This window comes from Micromys minutus (genome assembly GCF_963924665.1).
Source record: "Micromys minutus genome assembly, chromosome: 1".
NCBI lineage: Eukaryota > Metazoa > Chordata > Mammalia > Rodentia > Muridae > Micromys > Micromys minutus.
The window spans coordinates 71226138-71251609 of NC_137969.1; the positions used below are offsets into that span (position 1 = coordinate 71226138).

Genomic DNA, 25472 nt, shown 5'->3' on the forward strand with positions numbered 1-25472 from the left:
TGAGCTTGTGGTCCTGTTCTGGCTTCACGAGTAGCTGGGATTACAGGCCTGCACGTGGAGCCTGGTATCTCCGTTTTGGTTTATGTTTCCCAAATGACCGATCGCCTGACCTCACTTACTGTTTGTTTGTCTCATTGGAGAAGTCTTTGTCCATACCTGTTTCTTTTTTCTTGTTTCTTTTGCTTACTTTTTTGAAGTTACTTATGTTTTTAATTGTTACATTATAAAGATTATATTTTAGATCTGTGTCCTCAAAGAGATATGATTTGTAAAAACTTTGGTCCTGAGGTTAGAGAGATGACTCAGTTAAGAGATGGCACAGGAACTGTATCTGTTCCTCAGCACCTATGTTGGGTTCACAATCATTTGTGACTCTAGTTCCAGGGATTTGACATCCTCTTCTGGCCTTCAAGGATACCCTAATATACATGTATCTCACACACAATAAAAGTATAAACGAATAAAAATAAAAACTTAAAAACCTTTGCCCTGTTTCATTATTTTTCCATTTTATTTTATTTTTTTAAAAAAGATTTATTTATTTTATACATGTGAGCACACTGTAGCTGTCTTCAGACACACCAGGTCATCGGATCCCATCACAGATGGTTGTGAGCCACCATGTGGTTGCTGGGATTTGAACTGAGGACCTCTGGAAGAACACCGAGCCATCTCTCCAGCCCGTTTTCCCATTTTATTTAAAAATATATTTTTTACATTTGTGTGTTTTTAAGAGGTGGGGCAGAGGGAAAGAGAGGAGAGAGGGAAAGGGAGGGGGAGAGAGAAGGGGAGAGAAAAAGGGAGAGAGAGAAGGGGAGAGGGAAAGGGAGAGAGAGGAGGGGAGAGGGAAAGGGAGAGAGAGAGAAGGGGAGAGGGAAAGGGAGAGAGAGAGAAGGGGAGAGGGAAAGAGAGAGAGAGGAGGGGAGAGGGAAAGGGAGAGAGAGGAGGGGAGAGGGAAAGGGAGAGAGAGAAGGGGAGAGGGAAAGGGAGAGAGAGGAGGGGAGAGGGAAAGGGAGAGAGAGAGAGAAGGGCAGAGGGAAAGAGAGGGAGAGAGAAAGGGAGGGGGGAGAGAGAGGGGAGAGGGAAAGGGAGAGAGAGAAGGGGAGAGGGAAAGGGAGAGAGAGGAGGGGAGAGGGAAAGGGAGAGGAGGGGAGAGGGAAAGGGAGAGAGAGGAGGGGAGAGGGAAAGGGAGAGAGAGAGGAGGGGAGAGGGAAAGGGAGAGGGAGGAGGGGAGAGGGAAAGGGAGAGAGAGGAGGGGAGAGGGAAAGGGAGAGGGAGGAGGGGAGAGGGAAAGGGAGAGAGAGAGGAGGGGAGAGGGAAAGGGAGAGGGAACCACAGTGTGAGGGTGGTGATTCTCCCATTTATCTTGGTGATCCAACTCAGGTCATCAGTCTTGGCAACCGATGTCTGTACCTGCTGAGCCATCTTGCTGGCCCACATTTTCCCAATGTCTTGAACTCAGTTAAACGTGTTTTTCATTTCAGCTAAGTCTAATTTGTGTTCTTCTTTTGTCTTTTGTTCGTTGATGTATCTAAGCAACCATTCACTCAGGTTCTGTGTTCTTCTAAGAATTTTATATTAAACACATGGTGCATTTTGAGTTAGTTTTTGTGTATGGTTTGAAGGAGAGATTCCATTTCATTCTCTGGCATGTGGCTATTCGATGTTCCCAGCATCCGTGTAGAAGGCCGTTCTTTCACAAATAACCTGTCTTTGCTCTCCTGTCAAAAGGTGATCTGGATGTGGTGGCATAAGCCGGTAATTGGAGGATCCAAAAGACACAAGTGTTGTAGCTAGGATTACTTTTGCGGCAATGAAACACCATGACCAAAGGCGACTTGGAGAGGAAAACTAGCTTGTACTTCCATGTCACTGTTCCTCACTGTAGGAAGTCAGGCCTGGAACTCAAACAGCTGATGCATTTGGAGGAGCTTACTGGATTGCTCACTATAGCCTGCTCAGCCTGTTCTCTTATAGAACTCACGGCTACTATTGTGGGGTGCCCTACCTACAATTGGCTGGGCCCTCTCACATCAATTACTAACTAAGAAAATGCCTCACAGACCTATGGAGACATTTTCTCAGTTGAGACTCCATTCTCTCCAACGGCATCTGCATGTATCAAGTTGACATAAGACCGTCAGCACAGTGAGGGTCAGGAATTTAAGGCTAGCAGGGGTTGCATGGCAAAAGGACAAACACATTTAAACCTATCTGACCATGAGGACTAATTTCTGGACTCTTATTCTATTGGTCTATGAGTCAGTCTGTGCACAAATGCTGCTGTGTGTTGATTGCCACAGTTCAGTAAGGTTTGGATTCCCCCAAGGTTCTTTCTTAAGGTTGGTTTTCTTATTCTAGGCTCCTTACATTTCCACATAGACTTTAGGATTGGCTAGTTAATTTTGCTGGAAAGAATAGTGAGGTTTTAATAGGGATTACACAACAGGTTCACCTGGGGAGTATCTCATCTCATCCCAGTGGTTTAAGTCTGACACCAGAGCACAGGATATTTTCCTGTTGACCTATGTCTTCTTCAATTATATTCTCTGTTACATTTTGTAATTTTCAGTCCATGAATCTTTGATAGATATAGTCCTGAATATTTTTTTGGCAATGTAGCAGATATAACTGCATCCTTAATTTCATTTTGAATCCTCTTACTGGTTTAATACTTTACTTTTGGTGGATTCTTACGGTTTCCACATATGAAATTGTCATCTATGAGCACAGGGCACTTGATTTTCATTTTCTATCTGGGTGCTTTGGATTTTTCTTTCTATATTTACCTGAGTCATGTCTCCAGTCCTGTGTTGAATAGAAGTGATGAGTACGGACATCTTTGGCTTGTTCCATAATCACCTCGTAGCCCAGGCTGCCCTTCCCCGGCCTGTGCTTTTGAGTGCTTGGGTTACAGGTGTGCACCATCATACCTGGAACTCTTCTGCTTCCCCTTTCTATTTTTTCTTAATGGGAAGATGTTTAATTTTTCACATTAGATATGGTATGGGGTTTTCATGAATGCCCTTTATTAGGTTGAAGAATTTCCTTGAGTTTTTTTTTTTTTTTTTAATCATGAAAGGATATTGGATTTTTATCAAATTCAATTTCTCTGTGTTCTGCGAGTAGTACATGATCTTTTGTCCTTTCTTCCATGAAGATGGGATCTTACATTTATTGATTTTTGTATGTTGAACAAACCTATTCTTCGTGGCATGAATACCTTTTGAAAATTGTATATAATCCTCTTTATATGTTGTTGGATTAGTCTAGGTGGTACTTTCTTGAGGATTTGGGGAGGTATTGCTAAAAAGTAGACAGGTTATTCTGATGAGGGGAAGGGCGGAAAGGAAGTATAAGAAAAGTCTTGAAAGTCAGCTTCAGCAACCAGGGATAACAGCAGTGATGGCCACTTCTCCAAAGGTCACCATTACCACATTTATACACAGAAGGGTGTAACTGTCGCTTCCCGATCCCAGGGAAGCTCATTGAATTCTTAACTTAGGGCAGTGCATAATAAACCTTCGTGAGACTTCTAACCAAGACAGCTTAAAAGAGAGAAAGCTTTGATGTTTGCATGGCGTTGCCTGCTGATCATCTGAGGATGTTGCTCACATGTAGGGGTTCATTTGGCACTGACGAGATGGATCAGTGATGTACTGTGGACCCCACATCCTCAACCTCAGGAAAGATTTTAACAGTTCAGGGAGGAGGCAAGCTGCTTCCCTCCAGCTGAACCCGTCCTGTGAGCAGTGTTGCACTTGGTCATTCTCTGAGGAGGGCTGGTGAGTCAGGGCATCTGTCAGTTGTCTGTGAGGTCTGGCCACTGGCGATACTATCTGCTTGTATCCTTCACCTGGTTTTCTGCTGATGCTCTGTGATTCCATGAAGTCTGGTTTGTTGGCTTCAGCTCACTTCTGGCGTCTTGGATCATGTTGCTCTATGCTCTCCTTAGTCTATGCTAAGTCGAAGGGGGATTGTTCGAAAGCCACAAATTATGTCTCCTCATGGTGGTCTCATTGTGCATAGAGCAAGAACATAATGATGTAAAAACCACCTCTCCAAGCCAGAGCCGATACCAGGAGAGAGAAGAAACTTGGAAATACAATTCCATCGCAAGCCGTGGAGCAAATGGCAGTTGTTAGCCAGCAGGAAGAGAGTGCTCTGTGTGCTCTGAAAGTACATCTCCGGCTGAGTTGGCCATGCTCCAGTGGAAGACCATACATCCAAGAATATTTTGGGCAACACAAATTGGTCTTGAAGGGAATAACCCCCAGACCTACACAATCTCCCCCCACACACATATGACACAAAATTGGGTGGATAGGGAAGGGGAGAGGTAAATATGGAAAGTTATGGAGTAAAAATTAACATTTCCTTATCATTGTATATTTTATAAATGATGCAATTTTGATTCTATTAGTTAATTTTTATTTATTAATTCTCTCTCAGTCTCTGCTGTCACACACACAGAGGGAGGGAGCAAGAGCGAGTGAGAGAGACAGAAAGAGAAAGGGGGGGCGAATAAACCAAGTAAGCATTCTCTCATTAGCTTCTATCTCTAGTAGATGTCTACTTTGTTTCTGGGACAGGTCTGGCATGTAGGTAGTATACCCATGGGTAAAACAGAGGCTTAGAAACTTGAAACCTTAGACTTTAATTGATAACAATGCTGGTATTGCCCAAAGCCAAACATCTTGATTCTTACTTGCAGAAGACAGCTCATTCTCAGTGCCGCTCTGGGGCTGCCTCGTTACTCACTTCCTGCAGGTCCATGTTCCTCTGTAATAGAGGGATCATCTCCCCCCCTTCAGTGACAGGGCTCCATATTTGCTGCTGAGCATCTTGGCTCCACCCCAAGGTGTTTTCATGGAGCCAGCCCTTTGTCCTTGCGCCATCTATCTCAACTCCTGGCAGTCTTTCACTGGGTTTGACCTGGCTAGTATTTGGATGTCTGAGTGCACATGTCCTCATCCAGTCTAACCTGCATATAAGGCAGCAAATCAGGCTTTAATGGGGCACTGGGCTGTGTTCTTCTGGACTGCCTTCACTTCCTGTTGGGATAAGGAGTAGGGATGGCGACTCACACCACACCGCTTTCTGAGATTCTGCCACTCACAAGCTGTGTTTCTCTTCTTCCTTTGAGTCACGATTCCCCCCTTTGTGAAGATGAAGGGTTGGATCAAACGCTGTTTCAGGGTACTTAAGCTGTTGACCGGCTTCCTGGCACTGTCATAGCATGGCTGCTTCAGGTCTGTGATCCTAGCTTAGTTGTTTCAAAGACAGTTTAAGTTTTGTTCAGTGTTTCTCCTCCCCATACCCCGAACTTTCTTCTCTTCCCCGCTGACCAAGTGAGAATCCTAAGTGCGAGAGCAGCTCTCTGGGCAGGCGGAAGTTGCTGTTTGCCCAGGATGCTGCCCGAGCCTTTGCTCTGTACCTGCCTTTGTGACAAGATCCAGGGATGCTAATTGCTGCACTGCAGCTTCCATTCAAGGGATGAAAATCCAGAGTAGTTGTTGTCTTACGGCTTTTACCGGGTAAGCCCACATAAACAAGAGTCAGGCCACCGTACCTAAGCGTTTGCTAATGGTGACTAAGTGACAGTCTCTTGATATCTCTGTCCTGCCTCAGTCTCTTTAGAGAATTGCACAGCATTAGCCTAAAGACAGGTCAGTGCAGTTTTTATTTGTTTGTTTGTTTGTTTGTTTGTTTGGCTCCCAGGCCTTGCATGTTGGAATGAGAAGGAATCTGCTATGATCTCTGGCATACTCATTGGTATCAATGTATGGCTACCGATAAGTAGCGACTGTCACATCAGTCTTTAAATGCTTGTTTTTTGGGGTGGGGGTTGGAGGAAAGTACTTCAATCTTCTTTGAGTAGAAATAAATCAATATGTGGTATATGGATGTATTTGAAGATTTTCCAAGTGCATGTGTGCGTGTGTGCATGCCTGTGTGTGTGTGTGCATATGTGTGAACATATACCTGTGTGCAAGGGAGGGTTGGGAAGAATTGGGCACTGAGGCTTTGCTTTGACTATAGCAGAAAGGAAGAACTATGGTGTACGTCCTATCTCTCCCCAGTTCCTCTGCACCTTGGTACCCGACGAACAACCGGAAGGTTTCAGAAGTGAGACTGGGACACTGGCTGCAGCACTGTTTTTCTCTTTCCTCCCCTCCCCCAGGGCAGTTACTAGAAGGTCATCACTGAGAGTGCTCTGGAATCTGGGCTGCTCTGGCCACTGTGGTTCATGCTGCTTTGTTCCGTGCTAAATGAGGCGAGAACCATAGCCCAGGTCACATTGATAATCCAGCACAGCAGGACACTCAGCTGTGTGCAGAACAGTTCTGCAGGGCAGGAAGGTCTTTCCCTCTGGAGCAGAGTCACCGGCCTGCCGGAGTGTGTCCTTGTCAGGGCTCTAGACTCCTGTGGGCTCCACTTCCCTGAAACTGATCCAGTGGAGGTTTTTCTGTTGTTAGTAGGTTTTATTTTTATTTTATTTATTTATTTTGTCTGTTGGGCAACCAGTAGGGCAAGAGTCTCACTCTAGCTTAGGCTGGCCTGGGAGTCACAATAATATTCCTGTTTTAGCCTCCTAAGTGTTGGGACTAACAAGTGTGTATCAGCATGCCCTTTTCCACATCCCATTCAAAGAGCCGGAGCACAGACTAAGCAAAGGCCCCAAAGGGGCTCCCACTATATAGTGGAGAAAAGTAACCATGTGAGCCAGGATAGAACATTGCTTGCAGATCATGCAAACTGTGGGGAAGGATGTGAATAGGGTAACCAAACGGAGTAGCTTTGGCTGAGGTCAGAGTGCTGAGCATTCATTAGCTCTGCCAGGATGATCCTACTGAGTCTGTGACACTTTCCTTCCTCAGTAACCGTGGTGTAACTCCCACAACGCCCTGCGATTCTCTGTAGGATAGCAGGACCAGGGATAGATCACTTACTGAGATGGATATGTTTCGGCTGGTGATTTCTAGCCACATGCAGGTTGTCACATGGCTTTCTGCTTGTGTGAGTTGGATAGGGGACAGGGTGTGTGTGGCCAGGAGACCAGAGGGATGTGAGGTGGTGGGCAGTACACAGGATAGAAAGCAGACCTGGTTTGGGGTCTTCAGAGAAAGAATCGGGAAGAATACAGTGGGTGGGTCCTACACCAGAAGATGGAGAGATCTGTTACCTTCTCTGTCAATTCCTCCTTTAGAGCTCTGTCCTCTCTAAAGGGAGGGGTTGTTAAGGCATCTCATAGCACATGCCGGGGTAGAGACTCAATTGAGCAGATTCTGAGAAAAGAGAGGGGCAAACACAGCAGCATTGGGAAGCTTTATGTGGCTGTGCTCTCCTGGTGGGGTGGACATACTTGTGCTAGTGGGGTTTTTAACAGATGCATGCTGGAAGATTCTGTCTTTCTGAATGTGGTTTTCTCATTCCTCAAAAGAGTCGACTTGGTTGCCCATTAATCCTAACTCTGCTTCCCCTGAGGGCAACTATCCTGCCAACTCACCATCCTTTCTGAATGATGTCGTCAGACCGGAACCCAAGTGTCCCAGAGCATACTTCCTCTCCAGAGTTGGAGACCTGCCAGTCTCAGCCGGGTTGGAATTATTCTAAACATTCAAATTATTACTATTCTAATTAATTGTCTGTATTTTTAAAATTTCATGTTAGGTTCACACAGTAAAAAGCTTATTGGCAGAAACGTGGGCTAGAGCAAAGAGTTCCCATAACCCCTCTTGTTAACAAAGGTATTGACATGTCGTTGACTCGTGTGGGTGCTGTTAACAACAGCTTTAACTTATGTTATACTTTCCTCTCTATGCTGTGCATTCTATATGGTTAATTATTTGTTCATTTATTTATTTATACTTGTTGAGTGAGAGCTTATGTTGTTGCCTGTGGGAGACTTGGTCTGATGCCTGCTTTTCTAGTCCCATCAGAAGCAGATTCGTTTGCAGTATTCCTCTTTGACTGGATTTCTTCCTTGTCTCTGCAGACACCTGACATGAGCTTCGTAAACAGAGGGAGCCCCCCGAGGAGGGTAGTGGCAGACCTCACAGGGTGTGTGGGTGGCAAGGGTTACATGGGTGGCTATGCCAAGCTGTTCTGTCTCCGTCACATGCTGGGAAACACTGGAGTTCAGACTGTTACGGTCTCCAGGAGTTAATCTCCAGAAAATATGGTGGAAACCACATAATGGTAGCACTTCATGAGACAGTCATGTTGTCTAGAAATTTACAAAAAAAAGGCTTTGAGGTTCTTTGGTAATCTCATATGCAGTTAATTCCTGCTAGTCTGAAACATGAAGCCACATGTTAAATGTCTGTCTGTCTCTGGTATCACAATTACTCATATAGTTTACACCTTCCTTAATATTTTCCTTTTTCTTCTCAATTTTCAATGTCTCTGGGGCAGCATCTCATTCTGTAGACTAGGCTGGCCTTACACTCATGGGAATTCTCCACCCCAGCTTCCTAGGTGCTGAGATGAGAAATGTTAGTTACCGCACCTGACTTCTTTTTTTAAACATTCTTTTATTTTTTCCCCTCCTTTGAGAGTCTATGGATTTTTTTTCTTTCACTTTAGATACTGATGAAAACGTTGTATGCTGTAGTATTTTTAAACGCCTTTCTTTGAGTCCTCCCTCTGTGTCCTGTGTGGTGTCACACTGCAGGGATCCCTGGAAGGAGGACACAGATACACTATAGATCTGTAGAAGGCCAAGTGGTTAAAAACCCACCGGCAGCAGGTTGCCTTTTGTCCTTTGGTAAGCTGGAAATTGCGTGTGGTGCTTAGGCGTATCTGACTTTGGTCTGTCTCAAGTACCTGGGTGACAGTCATGTATATTATAAAGCCAAAATAGGATGGGGGGGGGATAGGTGACCCTGAGAAGCAGAACAGTGAAGTTAGTGTTGACATTTTAGGCAGATCCCAGGGCAAGACCTTTCCTCTTGTTTCTTCACCAAGCAGAGATTTACCCATAAGCACCTGGGGTGAGTATGCATTCATTCTTGTGAGATTTAGTCAACTGAGTTTTGAATATCATCTTAATACCTTGACCTGTGGTAGATATGGTCAACCATGGATACATGTATATTTGGTCATGTGTAGATGCTACATAAGAGAGTTGCAGGGGTAAGGGGGTATTTGGAGTAAGATTTCACCTTCCTTAGAAGGCAGCAGTGGAGAGGCAGAGACCCAGTGGAAATAGGCAGAGAGAGTTAGGAGTGCTTTGTGTGTAAGCAGGAGCAGTACAGGAGGCAGGCTGTATGTGAGGAACTCTGAGTGACGGGAGAGTGTACTGCTGTAAGGTGAAGTCGGACCACACACGACCATGTTGAGGCTGCTGTTTGTCATCTCAGAGCAGATGGACGCAAGCAGGAAGGTTCTTAAAGTTTTTTTTTCTTTAAAAAAGCATTAATTTTGTATATATGAGTATCTTGCTTGAATATGTGTCTGTGTACCATGTACCTACTGAAGCCAGAAGAGGGCATCAGATCCTCTGGAACTAGAATCATATAGATGGTTATGAGCCATCACGTGGGTGCTGGAAATCAAACCTGGTCCTCTGAAAAAGCAGCCATTGCTCTTAACTGCTGCGCCGTCTCTAGCCCCAAAGTCACGAGAACGAACAAGTCTTAGTTCCTCATAAGTCATAATTATTTTGGGAGAAGGTTTTTAAACATGAAGCCTGAGTTTCAGGATTGAGTGATTGGGGGCTGATACCAGGGTGAGGAGGGTGAGGGGGATGAGTAGGATGAGAGGGATGAGGAAGATGAGGGGTATGATGAAAGGGATGATGAGAGGGATGAGGGGGATGATGAGAGGGATAAGGGGGATGAGAGGAATGAGAGGGATGAGGGGATGGGAGAGATGATGAGACTGATGAGGGGGATGAAAGGGATGAGTGGTATGAGGGGGATAATGAAAGGGATGAGGGGGATGAGAGGGATGATGAGAGGAATGAGGGGGATGATGAGGAGGATGAGAGGGATGATGAGAGAAATGAGGATGATGATGAGAGGAATGAGGGGGATGATGAGGAGACTAAAGGGGATGAGGGGGATGATGAGGAGACTAAAGGGGATGAAGAGGATGATGAGAGAGATGAGAGAATGAGGGGGATGGGGGATGATGAGGAGACTAAAGGGGATGAGGGGGATGATGAGAGAAATGAGAGGAATGAGGGGGATGATGAGGAGACTAAAGGGGATGAGGGGGATGATGAGAGAAATGAGAAGAATGAGGGGGATGATGAGGAGACTAAAGGGGATGAGGGGGATGATGAGAGAAATGAGAGGAATGAGGGGGATGATGAAAGGGATGATGAGAGGGATGAGGGGGATGATGAGAGGGATAAGGGGGATAAGAGGAATGAGAGGGATGAGGGGATGGGAGAGATGATGAGACTGATGAGGGGGATGAAAGGGATGAGTGGTATGAGGGGGATAATGAAAGGGATGAGGGGGATGAGAGGGATGATGAGAGGAATGAGGGGGATGATGAGGAGGATGAGAGGGATGATGAGAGAAATGAGGATGATGATGAGAGGAATGAGGGGGATAATGAGGAGACTAAAGGGGATGAGGGGGATGATGAGGAGACTAAAGGGGATGAGGGGGATGATGAGAGGGATGAAGGGGTGAGGTAGACAAGGGGAGGGACGTGAAATGAGGAGTTGAAGCAAACAAAACAAGTTACCGTTTTGGAAATTATTCTTTTAATTCCTAGGTATTGAACAAGCCCTCTTTGTTGTCCTAGGATTGTTCAATCAGAGGATGCAGATAAAAGAAAAGAAATTTCTGGTTGACAATCCCACCTTTCAGCCTTTGACTGGAGAAAGGGACTGGCCTTACCTGATTCCAGGAGAAAGTGAGGGCAGCTACCACCTCTGCAGTTTATTGGCTCAGCTGGGGGATTAAGTTCAGCCTGGGATCCACCTTTCTTGCCTAGAGTGGGAGGCTCTGGCTTAGTTCCGTTTGTTATAAAAATGAAGTGAACGTGACCAAAAATGAGCAATCAGCAGGATGACCTGACTGTCCAGCAAGTGGTAGTGACTGTCGATCTTTTCACGCTTGCTCCAGTTAGAAGCCTTAAGCTGTGGGGGCGGTAGTGATGACTGTTTGCTGGCTTGGCTGTAGTAGAAAGGGAGATGGTTTCAGTGATTGCATCCTCTGCTTTGGCCCAAGGAGCTGGCTTTCTGTCCTCTCTGCTTCCTGGGCATCGCAGCTTTCATCTTGATTCCTGTTGTTAGCATGGGCCTTGAGCTTTTTGTCTGGGAGACCTGAGTCCTCCTCTGCGTATATCCTCCTGCCCTCTGTAGTCGACCCCAAGGTGCAACTGTATGTTACAGGACTAGCTCCTGAAGACTCCTTTTCAGGAAGGCAGAGTTGTGATTTTTCTTAACAGTGGGCGAAGAAGGGAGTGTAGGCGTGTGGTGTGAGTGTGATGAGTCAGTGGGCGTGCACTGTGAGTGGGTATGTGTGCTCCGAGGTATGTGAGCACGCACATGAGTAATGTGTGAGCTGACTGCATATACCAGCTTGGGTGGGGTCTAGTGGATTGAGGCAGGCCCTTGTAGGGTGAAGATAGGCCTGGGAATAGGAACCTTCTTATATGTAGACTTTTGCCCCCTTGTCAGAAGACCTCAGCAGCAGCTGAGAAACTACTTCTCCCCTCTGTCTGTGTTGCCTCTCCTGACACCCCCGCCCCTTTTCCTAATTGTTCCAGTATCATCAGTCTAACTGCATCCTTTCCCAGGATGGAGAGGTGGGCTGTGGCACAGCCAGTGAACGGTCCCCTTTGGGTGCTTGAATTCAGACCCTGTGGTTTAGCAGCTCCCCATTCCGGACTGGCAGCCACTCCCCTTCCACGTACCTCCTCTTCCCACCCTGGCTCCTCTACAATGAGTGACCTTGCTCAGGCCCAAGGCCTTGGCCTTCACATGATTGCAGGAGGAACCAAGGCCTAGAAGGCTTGTGTTGCTGAGCACAGTGGGTTCAGGGAAGAGCAGCGTGGAACACGTAGGAAAGGGACCTGGAAACTCCCGTTGTGCCGGAGGGCCTTTGAAGTTGGGCGGTCATGAATGGCGCCATGCCATCTCTGGCCGTACAGGTCACTGACCTATGGCTGACCTGGCAGCTCCAGCTGGGGTCACTGGAAAACTGCTAACCAGAGAGAAACCGAGGGGCTTTGTTGCCTCAGCAAGGTTCAAGGTCTTTGATTGCAAGCCCATGTACTTGGGTGGGCTCTCCAAAGGGCCAGCCAACAGTGTTCCCATGGTTTACCAGCCATCGTCTCTGCTGCTGGGAACTTCATTTTTCAGTGTGTCAACACAAGCTGTTGGTCAATACTAGGGGAAATCCGTTTGTTCCCGGTGTCATTTGTGAAACTCTTCTGCTGGGAGACAGTCCTTAGCTCCAGATTTGGGGAAAAAAAAAGTTCTTTTCTCGAAACCATAGGGACTATCTTTCAAACATGACTGTTCCTATTTCTATTAATTTAACCTTCGCTTAGGTATGTCTCAAGCTGTCTAGAGCTAACTCCTTGGCTAACTCTTAGACATGTAGATGAGGTGGTTTAGGGAAGCGAAGCATCTGATATGAAGGGTCTGTCAGGAAAGGAGGCCTTGTGTTTAGTTTGCTCACCTGCACTCATGGGCTAAGATACCTAGGTTGTGCTTAAAGTCATGAATAATACAACCTTTCCCCCCCTTAGAACGAATTGTCTGAATGTATGCTCATTGGTAAGGAAAGACAGAGACTGGTACTAACCTGTTGAGAGTGAAGGCTTAATTCTTTTGTTTGCTTACTTTTGCATTATTTGAATAGTTTTTAGCAAGGAAACGTGTGTTAAACATTAACCTTAATGCAAGCTGGTTTAGTGGACAACTTCAAAGTATAATCAGGGCAGGTGTGGTGGTGCATACCTGTAATCCCTGACACTCAGGATGCAGAGATGGAGGACAAGTGATTTTAAAGTTAGCCTCAATTAGATGGTAAACCTATTTCAAAAGCAATAAAACATCCAGTTGATATATATATACACACATATATATATATTTATTTATTTAGTCTATTCTTTCTCCAGTAAGGAATTTAACAAAATGCTGGAGGTTCACACTGTGTCTAGGGATAACTCAATAAAATTCCAGTAATTAAGGAAGAGTAGCCAGATGTGCTTCAGGCTGCAGTCATAGCACCTGGGAGTCTGAAGCAGGAGGTGTGCCAGGAATCCAATTACCAGCCTGAGCTACAGAGTGAGTACCAGGCCAGCCTAGGTTTAAGAGTGGGGCCTTATCCCCCCCCCAAAAAAAGATGAAAAATCATTATGCTTAATCTTTACACACCAAGAAAACTTTGACTATTTCCAGGTTACATCTTGTTTTACATGTACTTTATGCTCATTGTAACTAGTAAAAATTTAAGGCATACTATCAAACCTTTAAAAAAAAAATCAAGTACTGACAAAAATGTATTCATATACTGTTATGCAAAAATGCTTTTAAAAGCTGTAATATTTATCTTTGTTTTTTTAAAATAAAGTTGTTCAATTAAAAAAAAAGAGTGGGACCTTATACAATTATAAACAAATCCAAAGCAAAACAAAACAAATTCCAGCTAATAACTCCAAGTGTGTCTACTTTTCTCTTAGTGCATCTATTTTTGGCAAGTACTTTTATGTGTTTCTCTCTTTCTGTCTCCCTCCCTCCCTCCCTCCCTCTCCCCCCTTCAGTGTGTGTGTGTGTGTGTGTGTGTGTGTGTGTGTGTGTGTGTAATTTATTTGATCTTACAGATGAAGAAATTGAAAGGAAAAAAAGAAAACTGCTCTTACCATCCATATAGACAGGGGCCAGAATCTACACGGAGCCTTTCTGATTCAGATGCCTGCTTATCCAAATACAGGACTTTGCTACATTAGGAGCAGGATGAAAATGGAAGCAGTCATTTATGGTTAAGCTGGTTATTTATTATTAAAAGCTAGAAATGATCTCAAAAGCTGACTATAGCCCTTGGGATTTTAATTTCCTCCTCTGTGAAATGGGGAGAGAAATCGTGTGGCCTCAAAGACTTTGCACCCCTGACATTTTGTGATTAGGGACATTGCCCCTCACCCTCCTCTCATTCTCTCTTTGCTTCTTTTCTACAGTACGTGGGAAGCCTGGATGTGCCCAGACCCAACAGCAGGGTTGAGATCGTGGCTGCCATGCGCAGAATCCGGGTGAGTGGTCAGAAGTGGGGCTGTGTGTGAATTTGGAACTTACATTTCCTAGCTGTGGGTCCTTGGAGCCAGAGCCCAGAGCCAGAAAGGTTGACTCTGCCCTTCCAGGCCCAAGAACCTATATTTCTGTATCGTTGGGCAAACTATTGGGAACTAGGGCCAAAGGTTGGAATGGATGTTTTGGCAGAGCAGCAGCATCCTCCCTCCTGCGTGTCCCGCAAGCTCTTCTAACTGAGACGCATGTGCCCTGGTTGCCTAGCAAAGGAAACTGGTACACGTAGAGCAAAAGTTTAGTAAGAAAAACTAGTAATCGATCAAACATTTTAAAAAGGTAATTGTGGTATAGGATAGAAGAATTCCTTGAAATTTTAAGACTGGATATGAGATGCCAACAAAACTTCCTTGGTCAGCTGCTTGAGGGTTCGGGGTGTATAAGCTTTGTGTGCACATTGCCCTTCCCTTTCTGTGACTCCTGGAAGAGTCTGGTACGTGTGGCAACCCACTGCCTTCTGAATGGTCAGTGGAGCAGGGATCACAAAGGAACCTGTCTGCAGCTCTGCACCAGAACCGGAACTGGAACCGAACTGTGCATTTGGAGGTGTGCTCGGGATTGCTCAGGTATATTGTTTCTTACTGTGCTGTGGAGTGAGCTGGTGTTAGGGTTGCTCATCTCTGGGTGCAGCCTGGCTTGTGTCATTGTTTTTTGGAGTGATCTGTTCACCTAACGGGAAAATATAAAGCAGGTGCTGGAGTTCCATTTTCCCTTTGAGCTGGTTCTTTACCCTATCAACAGGAGCCTCAATTCAATGACATCAGCGTTGGAGAGAGCGAAAACATGCTGGCTGTTGTCTTTCCACGTGGCTCATTGACGCTTTCAACCTTTTCGCCTTTACCAAGTTGACTTTACTGAGACTGTCATTATATATAACAGTACTTGATAATAAGGAAATTTGAAGTACTTTCATGACAGTATTAATTCTGGCCAACAGTCACAGCATCAGGGGATCATGCCATGTCATTTTTCTAGATTAGACCAAAGCTCAGAGAAATACTAAGGAGTGATGTGTGTGTGTGTGGCCTGAATCCATTCTGTCTCTTCCTCTTGGTCTCATGGAAAAGCTGTACATTTTACTCCTCTTTTGGCTGCACGTTGGGGCTTAGTACTTCTGGGCTGCATATTGGGGCTTAGTACTTCCAGGCTGCATGTTTGGACTTAGTACTTCTGGGCCTGTTTACTGCCTCCTTTGCCCTCCTACATGGCTAGAAGAAGCAGAGGCCGTGTGTTGTGCTTGTGTCTGTGATAGAAAGACTGGAGCTACCGACCCTCGGGTGTCCACCCAGTTCTTTGACTTCTGTTTGACTGATAGAGCAGAGAATAGTTGTTGCCGAGATTGCCATGTTGGGAAAGCATTTTCTTTCCCAACAGTTATAGTTACTTCTGTGGTGCACTCTCTTTTAGATGTTTTGATATTGAATATGTTTTATTATTATTTATAGCTACTTTAGATGAAGTGAGGATACTGTTAGTAGATTTCATGGACGAGACCTGGAACCTGAGGTAGGTTAAGTACTTCAGGTCAGGTGACTGTTCACAGGCTGCCTGGGGCTTCACACTCAGTCTGTGTTGTGACCTCTCATGCCCTGCTGAGGGTTCCTTGGAATGCTGATTGTGAGTCATGACCTTAATTGGGTGGAACCAAAGGACTGGGACGTAGTACCTTCCCAGAAAGGGGGCATGTGGTAGCAACACAACTTAAAATGGGCAGAGGCAGGGCAAAAATTACCTGGAAGCTGACGGGCCAGACATGATATGGAACTACTTGGTCTTGGGCTCTGTAGGAATCCGGGCCTGGAATGTGGCAGGCTCCTCTTCCCTCATTACCTGTGAGCTGTGCCAACCTCATGCCTCTTCCTACAGCCCCCTCTGTGGGAGCTGCTTCTAGTGCTTAATGAGCAGCTCATTACATTAGAGAGAGGAATTAATTGGTCAGAAAGCTGTTTGGGCTGGCTGTCCAGTGTCTCGTGTGGAATGGCTGCCATTAGTAGCAGGTGCTAGGATTGTGTGTCCCCCTCCCCACACCCCACCACGCCCTACAATTCACTGCTAGGTCCAGGCTGCTATTTTTTTTTTTTTTCTTTCTCTTTGCCTTTCAAAAGCTGTTTGGGCTGTAATTACAGCTGTCAAGAACTAGGGCATGAAATTTCTGTGTAAAGGACCATAGCTGACACTGTCCTTTTATGTTGAATGGTATCAGGCTAATACCGGATAGGACACAGCAGACTTGCTGGGCTCTCTGCTAGGCTTAGAAGCCCCAGACCCCAGGGCTTGGCCAGAGCAGTAGGTAGTCCTGAGAGCAGGTATTGATAAGGATCACAGAGGCTTACAGGTGAGCTGTGAATGCCTTGCCAAGGCCTGCCTGCCTGCCTCCCTCCCTCCCTCCCTCCCTCCCTCCCTCCCCTCCCCTCCCCCCTCCCTCCCTCCCTCCCTCCCTTCCTTCCTTCCTTCCTTCCTTCCTGAGACAGAGTCTCCCTATGTAGCCTAGTCTGACCTTGAATTTAAGATCTCCTTGCCTTGTGCTGTGGTACAGGTGTGGGACACCACGCCCATCATTGCTAAACTCTATAGCTCTCATCCCCTAGGCCTCTCTGAAGAGCTGTGCTGTGCTGTAGCAGTAAAGATTCTTACGTTTCCCAAAGGATGTATGCAGGGAGTGAAGGGCTCTGTCCGACACCATCCTTAGTCCTCTTAGTACTTGGGGCTCTACTCCGAGGATGCATTCTTGCTCATCTCCAGCTCTGTGCCCCACTGTGGACTCAGTTACATTCACACTCCATCATCGCCTGGCAGGCTTCCCCTGCTGTCCCCTCCTCTTCATTTGGTTTTCCGACTTCTCATATTCTTTTTGAACTTATGATATCTGTCTTAGACACTCTTATTTTTTCCCCTTTTAATTTGCTTCTAAGAAGTGGATGGTAAAAGTGCATAGCATTAGCTCTTCCTTTTTAAAGGCACACAGGTTAAGTAGTTAAATGTATCCTTACTGTTGCATCTAGGATCTCCAGCCATTTTTTTTCTTTTTTCTCTTCTTTTTATAAAACTGAAGCTTTGTATCAAATATAATCTAATTCCCCTTAGGCCCTAGGTGGCTGTCTCCTTACCTCCTGTTTTTGTGATTTTGACTGTGTTAAAATGTCATAAGAATGGAACTGTGCAGTATTGGTCCCCCTGTATTGACAGATGGCTGTATTTACAGCCCATCCCTGCTGTATAGTGGTGGCTTTTCCTTCCTTTCTAAGGTCTCCTCGTATTACTTTGTATGGACAGACTGCATCTTCTTTATGTAGTCATTTACTGATGGGCATCTGTGTCTATCTTTTAGCTGTTGTGAATAGTTCTTGAGTACATGGATGCGCAGACGTGTCTTTCAGAACTCTCTTTGACTTTTTTTCTTGTCTGTATACGCAGAAAGGGGATTTCTGGATCATAATCGTATGTTGAGTCTTTGGGCTGGCATCACACGCTGGTGTCTAGGCTGGTCTTGAACTTGTGGGCATAAATGATCCTCTTGCTTCAGTCTCCCGAGTAGCTGGGACCATTGGCACACCACTGTGTCTGGCTGTGTTCTTCGAGGAACTACAACAACCTTTTCATGGTCTCATTTCACATCCCACCAAAGACGCACACCAATATGTACTCTGTATGTTATTAATAAAGGAAAAAGAAGCTAAGAAATTATGTGTGCAACTGGGAGATTAAACCCAATTTATGGGAGACAGGAAAGGCTTTGTGGAAGTGCAGAGAGATAAGCCAGTGATGACAGGTGCCACAGCTGGATGGCTTCTAAGATGTGTCTGTCACAGCTCTGAGAGGTCTGGTCATGGAGGAAGGGACCACATGCTGTCACGACCATCTTTGAATCTCCAGTGTCTAACACGATGCCCGACTACCCTGTGTCTTTTGTTTCCAAATATCAACACCAGTCCCTGTGGCTTCACTGTAGTCTCCTTGGGAAGGGCATTTGGTATAGTCAAGAGGGCTCTCAACAAGGAATAATGACAGTTGGGCTTGAGACTTCCCCTTGACTCAATGTGTGACCTTGGCAAAGCCACTGACGGCTGTTAATCTCAGCTTCCTCATCTATAAAAGACAGCATGCAGCTTCACATCCTGTCTCTCTGGTGCTATTGTGGGATCTGGGATGGTGTGTGAAAAAATGCTTTATAAACCATAAAGGGCTATTTATATTCATCGCTATCATTTTTTTTATACCTTTCCTCTGGGTTTTGGAGCATTTCGTACATGCAGATAAATATCCCGAGACTTCTAGCTACCTTTAACAGCCAGCTGCCTTATCTCGCTGCTTTTAACAATTGGCCTCTTTATCGAATGCATTCCTTCCTTGGGGAAACCATCTTGAGTGACTCTTCCTGTCCCCTCATGCTCCTGCCACAACATCCCCATCACTGCTAGTGTTAGAATGACTGTATTTCTTGTGTCCAGAACATGACCCCGGCCTCCCACTGACTTCTTTGACTCGGGGTTGGGCACATTCTGGTCCACACTGCAAATGGCTTCCAAAATTATGGAGAATGGCACCAGAACCTCCTACTTAGCATGCCTTGATTTCTGTAGTGTGGCCGCACAGGAGGGGTATGTAGTCGGTGGATTGGTAATCAGGAACTGGCCATGTCCACTTCCTCTTCCGGCAGCTGCCATTTTGGCCAGCTTTCCCCAGAACTCTTCTCAAGGAAAACCAAAGGATAGAAAACCTAGATGGCCCTGGGAAAGTTTGCATCGGATGCACTCTTGGTAGCTCACCATGAGTGGCTTTGTGGAGCTGGTGACTGGATGCATTGGTCCTGTCTGCATGCCCCTTTTCCCCATGGCAGAGGGATTCTACTGTGGCCTCTTTATCACCTTGTGCCTTTCTCCCTGAGTAGCTTCCCTTGGTCAACAGTGAGCTCCTCCTCTCTTTGTCGCAGTTCAGAGTCTGAAGTGCCACATCTGCTCCATTAGCCGGGACATGTCACTTGACAGGATGTGCTAACCAGTCACAATGTAACACTTCAAATAGCTCCAAGTTGTCATCTTATAGTTCTGGGGGGCCAGAAACTTGAGACGGAGAACTGCCAAGGCATTGGTAGGTCTGCTTTCTGCTTTTCTGCTGGAAGCCCTAGAGAACAGTCTGTTTCTTGTTCTTCTAGCATCCTGTGCATAGACGCAGCCCAAGGGCCACTGAGCACATTCTGTGAAGCATACATACATATATGAGCATATCTATGAAGGTAACCTACAACTTGATGAGATATTCTTTCTTTATGGTTGTTGTTCATTTAATTGCATGGTTTCCACATTTGAACTTTTCACGTGGTGACACCATGTCACCTGTCTGTCACAAGGTTGGAGATGCCCAAAGGTTGCCCATGATTTTGGCAAGTGCCTCCTGTGTGTCTTCAGAGCCAGCAGTGCCGCCACTGTGACCTCTGTTTCCCATCACTACATGGCGTCACATTCTGTAGCCTCTGAGGGGAGGACCTCTGTGATCAGCTCTCTCTTCTCCATTTTCTCCCAAGAATCCCAGATGATTTCCCTGTCCAGGTTCATACTCTTGTCACATGTGCAAAGTCATTCCGTCACATGACGTAGCACCTTTAAAGGCTTAAGGGGGAGGGACATTATTGTGCCCCTCCCAGTGGATTAGAGCATCAGGCTCTAGCAGGAATTGGGAAAGCCCCACCCCTTATGGAAATTTTCCAGTACAAGATGATACAGAACAAAATTCAGATTCTGTTTCTTTTGCATGGGATCAGGGTATTTGGACAAGGTTTTTCAACCTGTCAGTCAGTGTTTGATCATGAGTAAAATTGTTATATCTTTTCTATAGATAGATTTGACCGGATAACATGTGAATACATACACAATACAAACAGACAAACAAAACACACACACACACACACACACACACACAAAATCAAAGCAAAACCTAAAAATATCCACACCTGCCCCAACAAAACTTCCCAAAGGTTTCTGTCTAACTTCCCTCCATTGAGAGCAGTGATAAGCAGCCAATAACCATTGGCTTTTATTAAAGACATGAATTCATTTGCTCTGAGACCTGTTGGCTATTATTTTTTTTTAACCAGTTTGTAGATTTACGTTTCTCAGAGTAGTTTCCCTGGAAAGGTAGGGTTATCTTCTTAGGTGTTTGAGGGTTCTCTGTAAGGCTTTTCCAAAATTGTGTTTTCATATGATCCTGATGTGTACACCCTTGAACAGCTCACTAGCTTTTAGTCTTCACTACTGAGTGTTTCTGCTGTGTCTTCTAGAGTGGGCAGTCTATGTCTTGTCACTCTTGGTGCTCTAAAGGAGAGCAGGACAGCTCTTCATGTGAAGGGAATGAATTCTCATAAGGCAAAGCAATCTCTGGGTCCTTTGTACAGGGAAGGGCTAGGAATGAATATTTCTGTGGAGTTGAGACAGGAAAGTAATCCAGGGGTGGAACTAGCACCTGCTTGATACACAGGCTGCGTGGAGGACTAGCAGCAATTATACCCTTGGTATCTCCATTTGGGTTGCTTGCAGAAAGTGTTTGGCTTTGTTGCTTTTAGTATCTTTTCTGACTGGTTGGTATCTGTGCTGTTTACAAAATACGAGGCTGGTGATGGGCCATAGGAATGACAATACCAAGATCCAGCTAGTACTTTGCCATCGGTCACTGACAATATGGAGACACCGCCACACATTTACACTAACACTGACTACATGCTGCGCATCACTGCTGAGTCTGCTTGAGCCGGACACCAGAGAGCTCGGATAACATATCCGCTGTGTAGTCACAGAGATGTGATTTCAGTCTAAAGCCTTCTCTGACTTGTTTGAATTTATTGGTTGTATAATATAATTTGTATTTAAATAATAAATCTATATAAGGCCTGTATGCATTAGTAGTTTATATATAGAAGTATGTTTTACGTATTTAAATGATATTATAATTTGCCAAGACTTTTTTGGGTAATGACTTTATTGAGATATACTTCATATACTATATAATTTATACATCATACGCTATACAATTTTAGCAGTGGGATTTAGTATATATTCATATACATAATTATGCAACTGTCATTATAGAACTTCCTTCCTACCCAAAGGAAACTCTGAACCTCTATTGAATTTTTAAAAAATTTGGAGCATCGGGGATCAAACTCAGGACCTCCAGCATGCTAGTCAAGTACTCACCCACAGGACCACATACTTCTAGCCAACTGTGAGCTTCTATCTTCTTATCTCCCAATTCCCCCGAGGCTCCCAGTCACAGTATCCTTCACCAATTCACTCCCTCCTTGAATGGATTTGTCTGTCTTGGACATTTACTACTGATGGTCTCATAAAATATGTGGACCTGTGTGTCTGACTTCTTTTAGTGTTTGCACAGTTGACCTGTGCTTTTTTATGTACCGACACTTCTTCTCCTTTTATTATTGGCTAATATTCCACACTGTCCTTCTGATATATGAGACATGAGCCAGTCAAACACTGGATGTTTGCCTTTTTGGTTCTCTTTGAAAGGGAACTTGGTTTCTTTTAAACTTAAGAAAATACTTAATGTGTTTTCAGCAGCTGTATGATGGGAATTTACAGTTGTCTTCCTTTTGAGCACAGGATGCAAATGAGAATTCCCAGGTGAGCTGAGGCAAGCATTCTCATCAGCAGGAAGACTGGTGCACGGAGAGCTGGCTTTGATTTTTCTTTCACTCTTTAGGGGAGAAAGTATTGACTTCGGAGCCAACATTATTTTAGGTTCTGGAAACATAGAGTCTGAAAAACAAAGTTCCTGCTCGGATGAAGTTTATGTTCTGATGGTGAGAAAGAATAGGAGAGGCTAGAAATACAGAGTCACGAGTACATTCTCTGCAGAATGCTAAATTAGGACATGAGACAAGGGAGAACCAGAGGTGGCCCGAGTACTACCGATTGCTGGGGAAGACTTCTTGGTTATGTTGGAGAGAGTCTTTAAATATGTGAGTAATCTGAGGGAGTGAGCCATATGGTTCTCTGCAGGAAGAGTGTTTCACACAGAAGGAACAGTAAGTACAGAGCCTGAAGCAGGTATGAGCTTTCTAGGTTCAGGGAGCAGGTTGGAGGGAAGTTTGAATGCTGACTTCAGGAGGAACGATCAGTCATTTGTAGGAATTTTTCCTGCAGGTTGTATCTCAAGAGAATCTGGGTCACTAAGAGGCTTCTGAGTACCTGAACTACGCATGAGCAACACATCTATCTTTCCTTAACTTTGAACCAGAATGAAAAGTTACTTAATGTTCCAAAGACGAGGGATTCAGGAATGATCCCTTCCTCCCTCTTGAGATAGGCTCTCACTACTTAGTCTCGGCTTTCCTGGAACTTACCCTGTAGACTTAGCTGGCCTCAGGTTCCCAGATATCTGCCTGCTGATGCCTCCTGAGTGCTGGGATTAATGATGTGAGCCATTACACTCTGTTCAAGAATGATTAAAAAAACAAACAAACAAACCAACAAACCAACCAGGGCAGAGCTACTTCGTTAGCTTCCAGAGTTGTTGCTAAAGCAAAGCATATGTTTTTAAGTACAGTTGCTCTGTGAGAGTTGTGCATACCTAAGAGTAAGCAATGATGTCTTTGAGTTTCCAAAGGAATGTCAGACGACATCCTGCCCAGTTTCTTACAGCCATCCTCTTGCTTCAGCCTGCTGACTGATGATGTCTCTACACACCACCAAGCCTGGATTTTGGGTATCCTTTAAATAAAGTTTGTTTGCTATAAGGAAAGAAAATGCTGGATGTCAGTGTGCTGCAGCCTTTGGGGACGCCTTTGTTCATCTTTCTAGCATTGGCAACAGGTGACATTGTACATCCTCACTTTAATGACTTCTTTGGTTTTAAAGACATACTCACATGTAAATGGATTTTTTATTTTTACCACTTGTCATGTACGACTCTGTTGGTTTAAATATACCACAACACTTTGTGTCTCTCACCCCTTCAATATTCGAAGCCTTTTGTTGTCTCTCATAAACTGTGTTCATTCGTCAGTGACTTTATCCCAGTCCTGGAACTCTGTCCTGTCTCCTGTTTCTTGATTTTATCTATTCTACAGACTTCACACCAGTCAAATCTTATACCGTATTTGTCACCTGTTCCTATTTCTTTCACTTGCCAGAATGTTTTCAGGGTCATGGGTGTCATGATATGCATTACCAGTTCACCCCTGTGCAGAATTGACAAGTGTTTTCTCTTGTGACTTCTGTGAGCCAGGCTCTGACAGCCCAGGCCGGTCTCCTGTGATTTTCTGTACTCAACATATGACACAGGTTCTGATGTACTGGGAACATATATATCGTATAGGTTAAAGATGCTGTACTACCTAATGAGACAGCTTTGGCACTGCAGTGAAGACAGCTTTCACGATACTTCTCTGACCTGGAGTGGAGCGGTCCCCCTTTGTGGCTTCCATTGTCTTCACAGTTTTGTAGGTGGGTTTTCATGTGTGATTTGATCCCAGTTTCCAACAACCCTGTAAGGAATGGGTATTACTTTTACAGAGAAGGGTCATAGAAGTGACATCACTGCTCCTTGTTCCTGTCCTTGTGCAGCCTAAGCAGACCACAGTCTAGATTGCACCGTGCCATGGTGCTGTGTCTGGCCACAGGCAGAAAGCACTTCAAAAGTATCAACCACCACCACTCTGTGTGGATGTGAGTGTGACCGTCACCCCCCTTTATAGGTGAGATCACCCCACTTTATACGTGAGTAAGCCAAGGCAGAGAAAGGTTAAACAGCTTGCTCTAGCCGAGAGCTGGTGAGTGGGGAGTCTAGGATTCACAGCAAAGTCTGAGCTTGGCGCTGCTGTGATTGAGAACTGAGACTGGAGTCTGGCTCACAGATCCTACAAGAGCAGGCTGATTGTCCTCATTTCCCAAGTGTCTAGCCAGACAGTATCATCTGTGTTCCTGATTGTGTCTGTCTTCCATCTGGGAACACTGCCAGGCAGTGCATAGCGCTAGATGTAAGTAAGGCTATTATTTGATTTTTATAAACTTCTTTTTAAGAGTTTGAAATTCATATGTCCTCTGTGGCATCCCTACCCCACCTTGTGTTCCAAAGCCACCTTGAATTTGGTGTGTCAATAACCTGGATTCGTCATTTCTGCAGATCTCTCTCCTCTTTGCTGTTTGCTTTCCCTTGGATTTTTATGGATGCCAGTTTATGCCAGTGAAAGTCATGTTACCCAGCCAGAGTGTAAGCCTCAACCCTCCAGGTCACCTTAGACTCCTTTCTCTAGGCTTCACATGAGCCACCATGCCTAATTGCCTTCTGAACAAATCTCTCTCAAATGTGCAGATCCCTCTCGATCTCTCCAAGTAGAAGGAGCCCTGCAATCTTACTGCACAGACGCTGCCGAAGTCCAGGTCGGGTGTAGCTCAGTGGTACAATGTTTGCTTTGCAGAGAGCCCTGTGTCCCTGTGCCTTAGGCTAGCATCATCTTACCCTCCCCCGCACACACACTAGTGACTAGCTTGTCCCTCTAAAGGCAGTTCTATTGGTTTTGCCCTGTTTACAGCTCTCTGTAATGCTTTACCTCTAGATTGGACCATCAGCTCCCAACAAGGCTTCTGCAGGTAACAAAGGCATGCCCCAGCAAAGGTTGGGAGCATCTTCATATCGGCTCATCCTCCTTCCTTCTATGTGGCAGGCACGTCCTTTTCTGGGTGACTGAAGCCCATCTCCTTAGGACCCAGTTCATCTTCTGCTGCTTCTCCACAAGCCCAGTTCTGGTGTCCCTTTTTTTTTTTCCCTGTCTGTCTTTTGTGTTAGCACCACACTCTGTAGAGACCTGTGGCTTTCTTTTCCCAGCTATCTCGGAAATAGTTTCTGTTTGTAAGAATCCACCGAGAGAGCTCACAGAGGGCTCTGCTGATAGTCAGGTGTGTGTTGGTAGGTGGTAGCTGGACAGAGAGCTACTACGGTGATTGGTGATTGGCAGCACAGACTCTTTCTTTGCTCAGGCCCCCTGCGAGGAGGTCGTTCCCTGCCTGCCTGTCTGCTGGTTTTTCCCAGCTTGCCTCTGTTGCCCCATCAGGTGTCGATTGAAAGCCTGCAGAACAGAGACCTGCCGGCCTGGTGTACACCATGTAGCACCAAGCCCCTGGGTATTCAACCCGTGTCAACAATGCTGAGTAGCTGCTGTTCCTCATGCTCTCTGGGCTGCATGAGA

The 25472-nt window shown here is 45.3% G+C and overlaps 1 protein-coding gene across 2 annotated transcripts in view; it reads left to right on the top strand.

The window, feature by feature from the left end:
• Positions 1 to 25472, top strand: part of NOS1AP (nitric oxide synthase 1 adaptor protein) — a gene marked incomplete at both ends in the record, with an annotated part of 262475 nt that overhangs the window by 60284 nt on the left and 176719 nt on the right. For both annotated transcript variants that reach the window (XM_080920099.1, XM_080920098.1), the window contains one exon: positions 14152 to 14223. In XM_080920099.1, coding sequence (XP_080776225.1) covers positions 14152 to 14223 — 72 coding nt within the window. The remainder of the gene's footprint in view (positions 1 to 14151; positions 14224 to 25472) is intronic.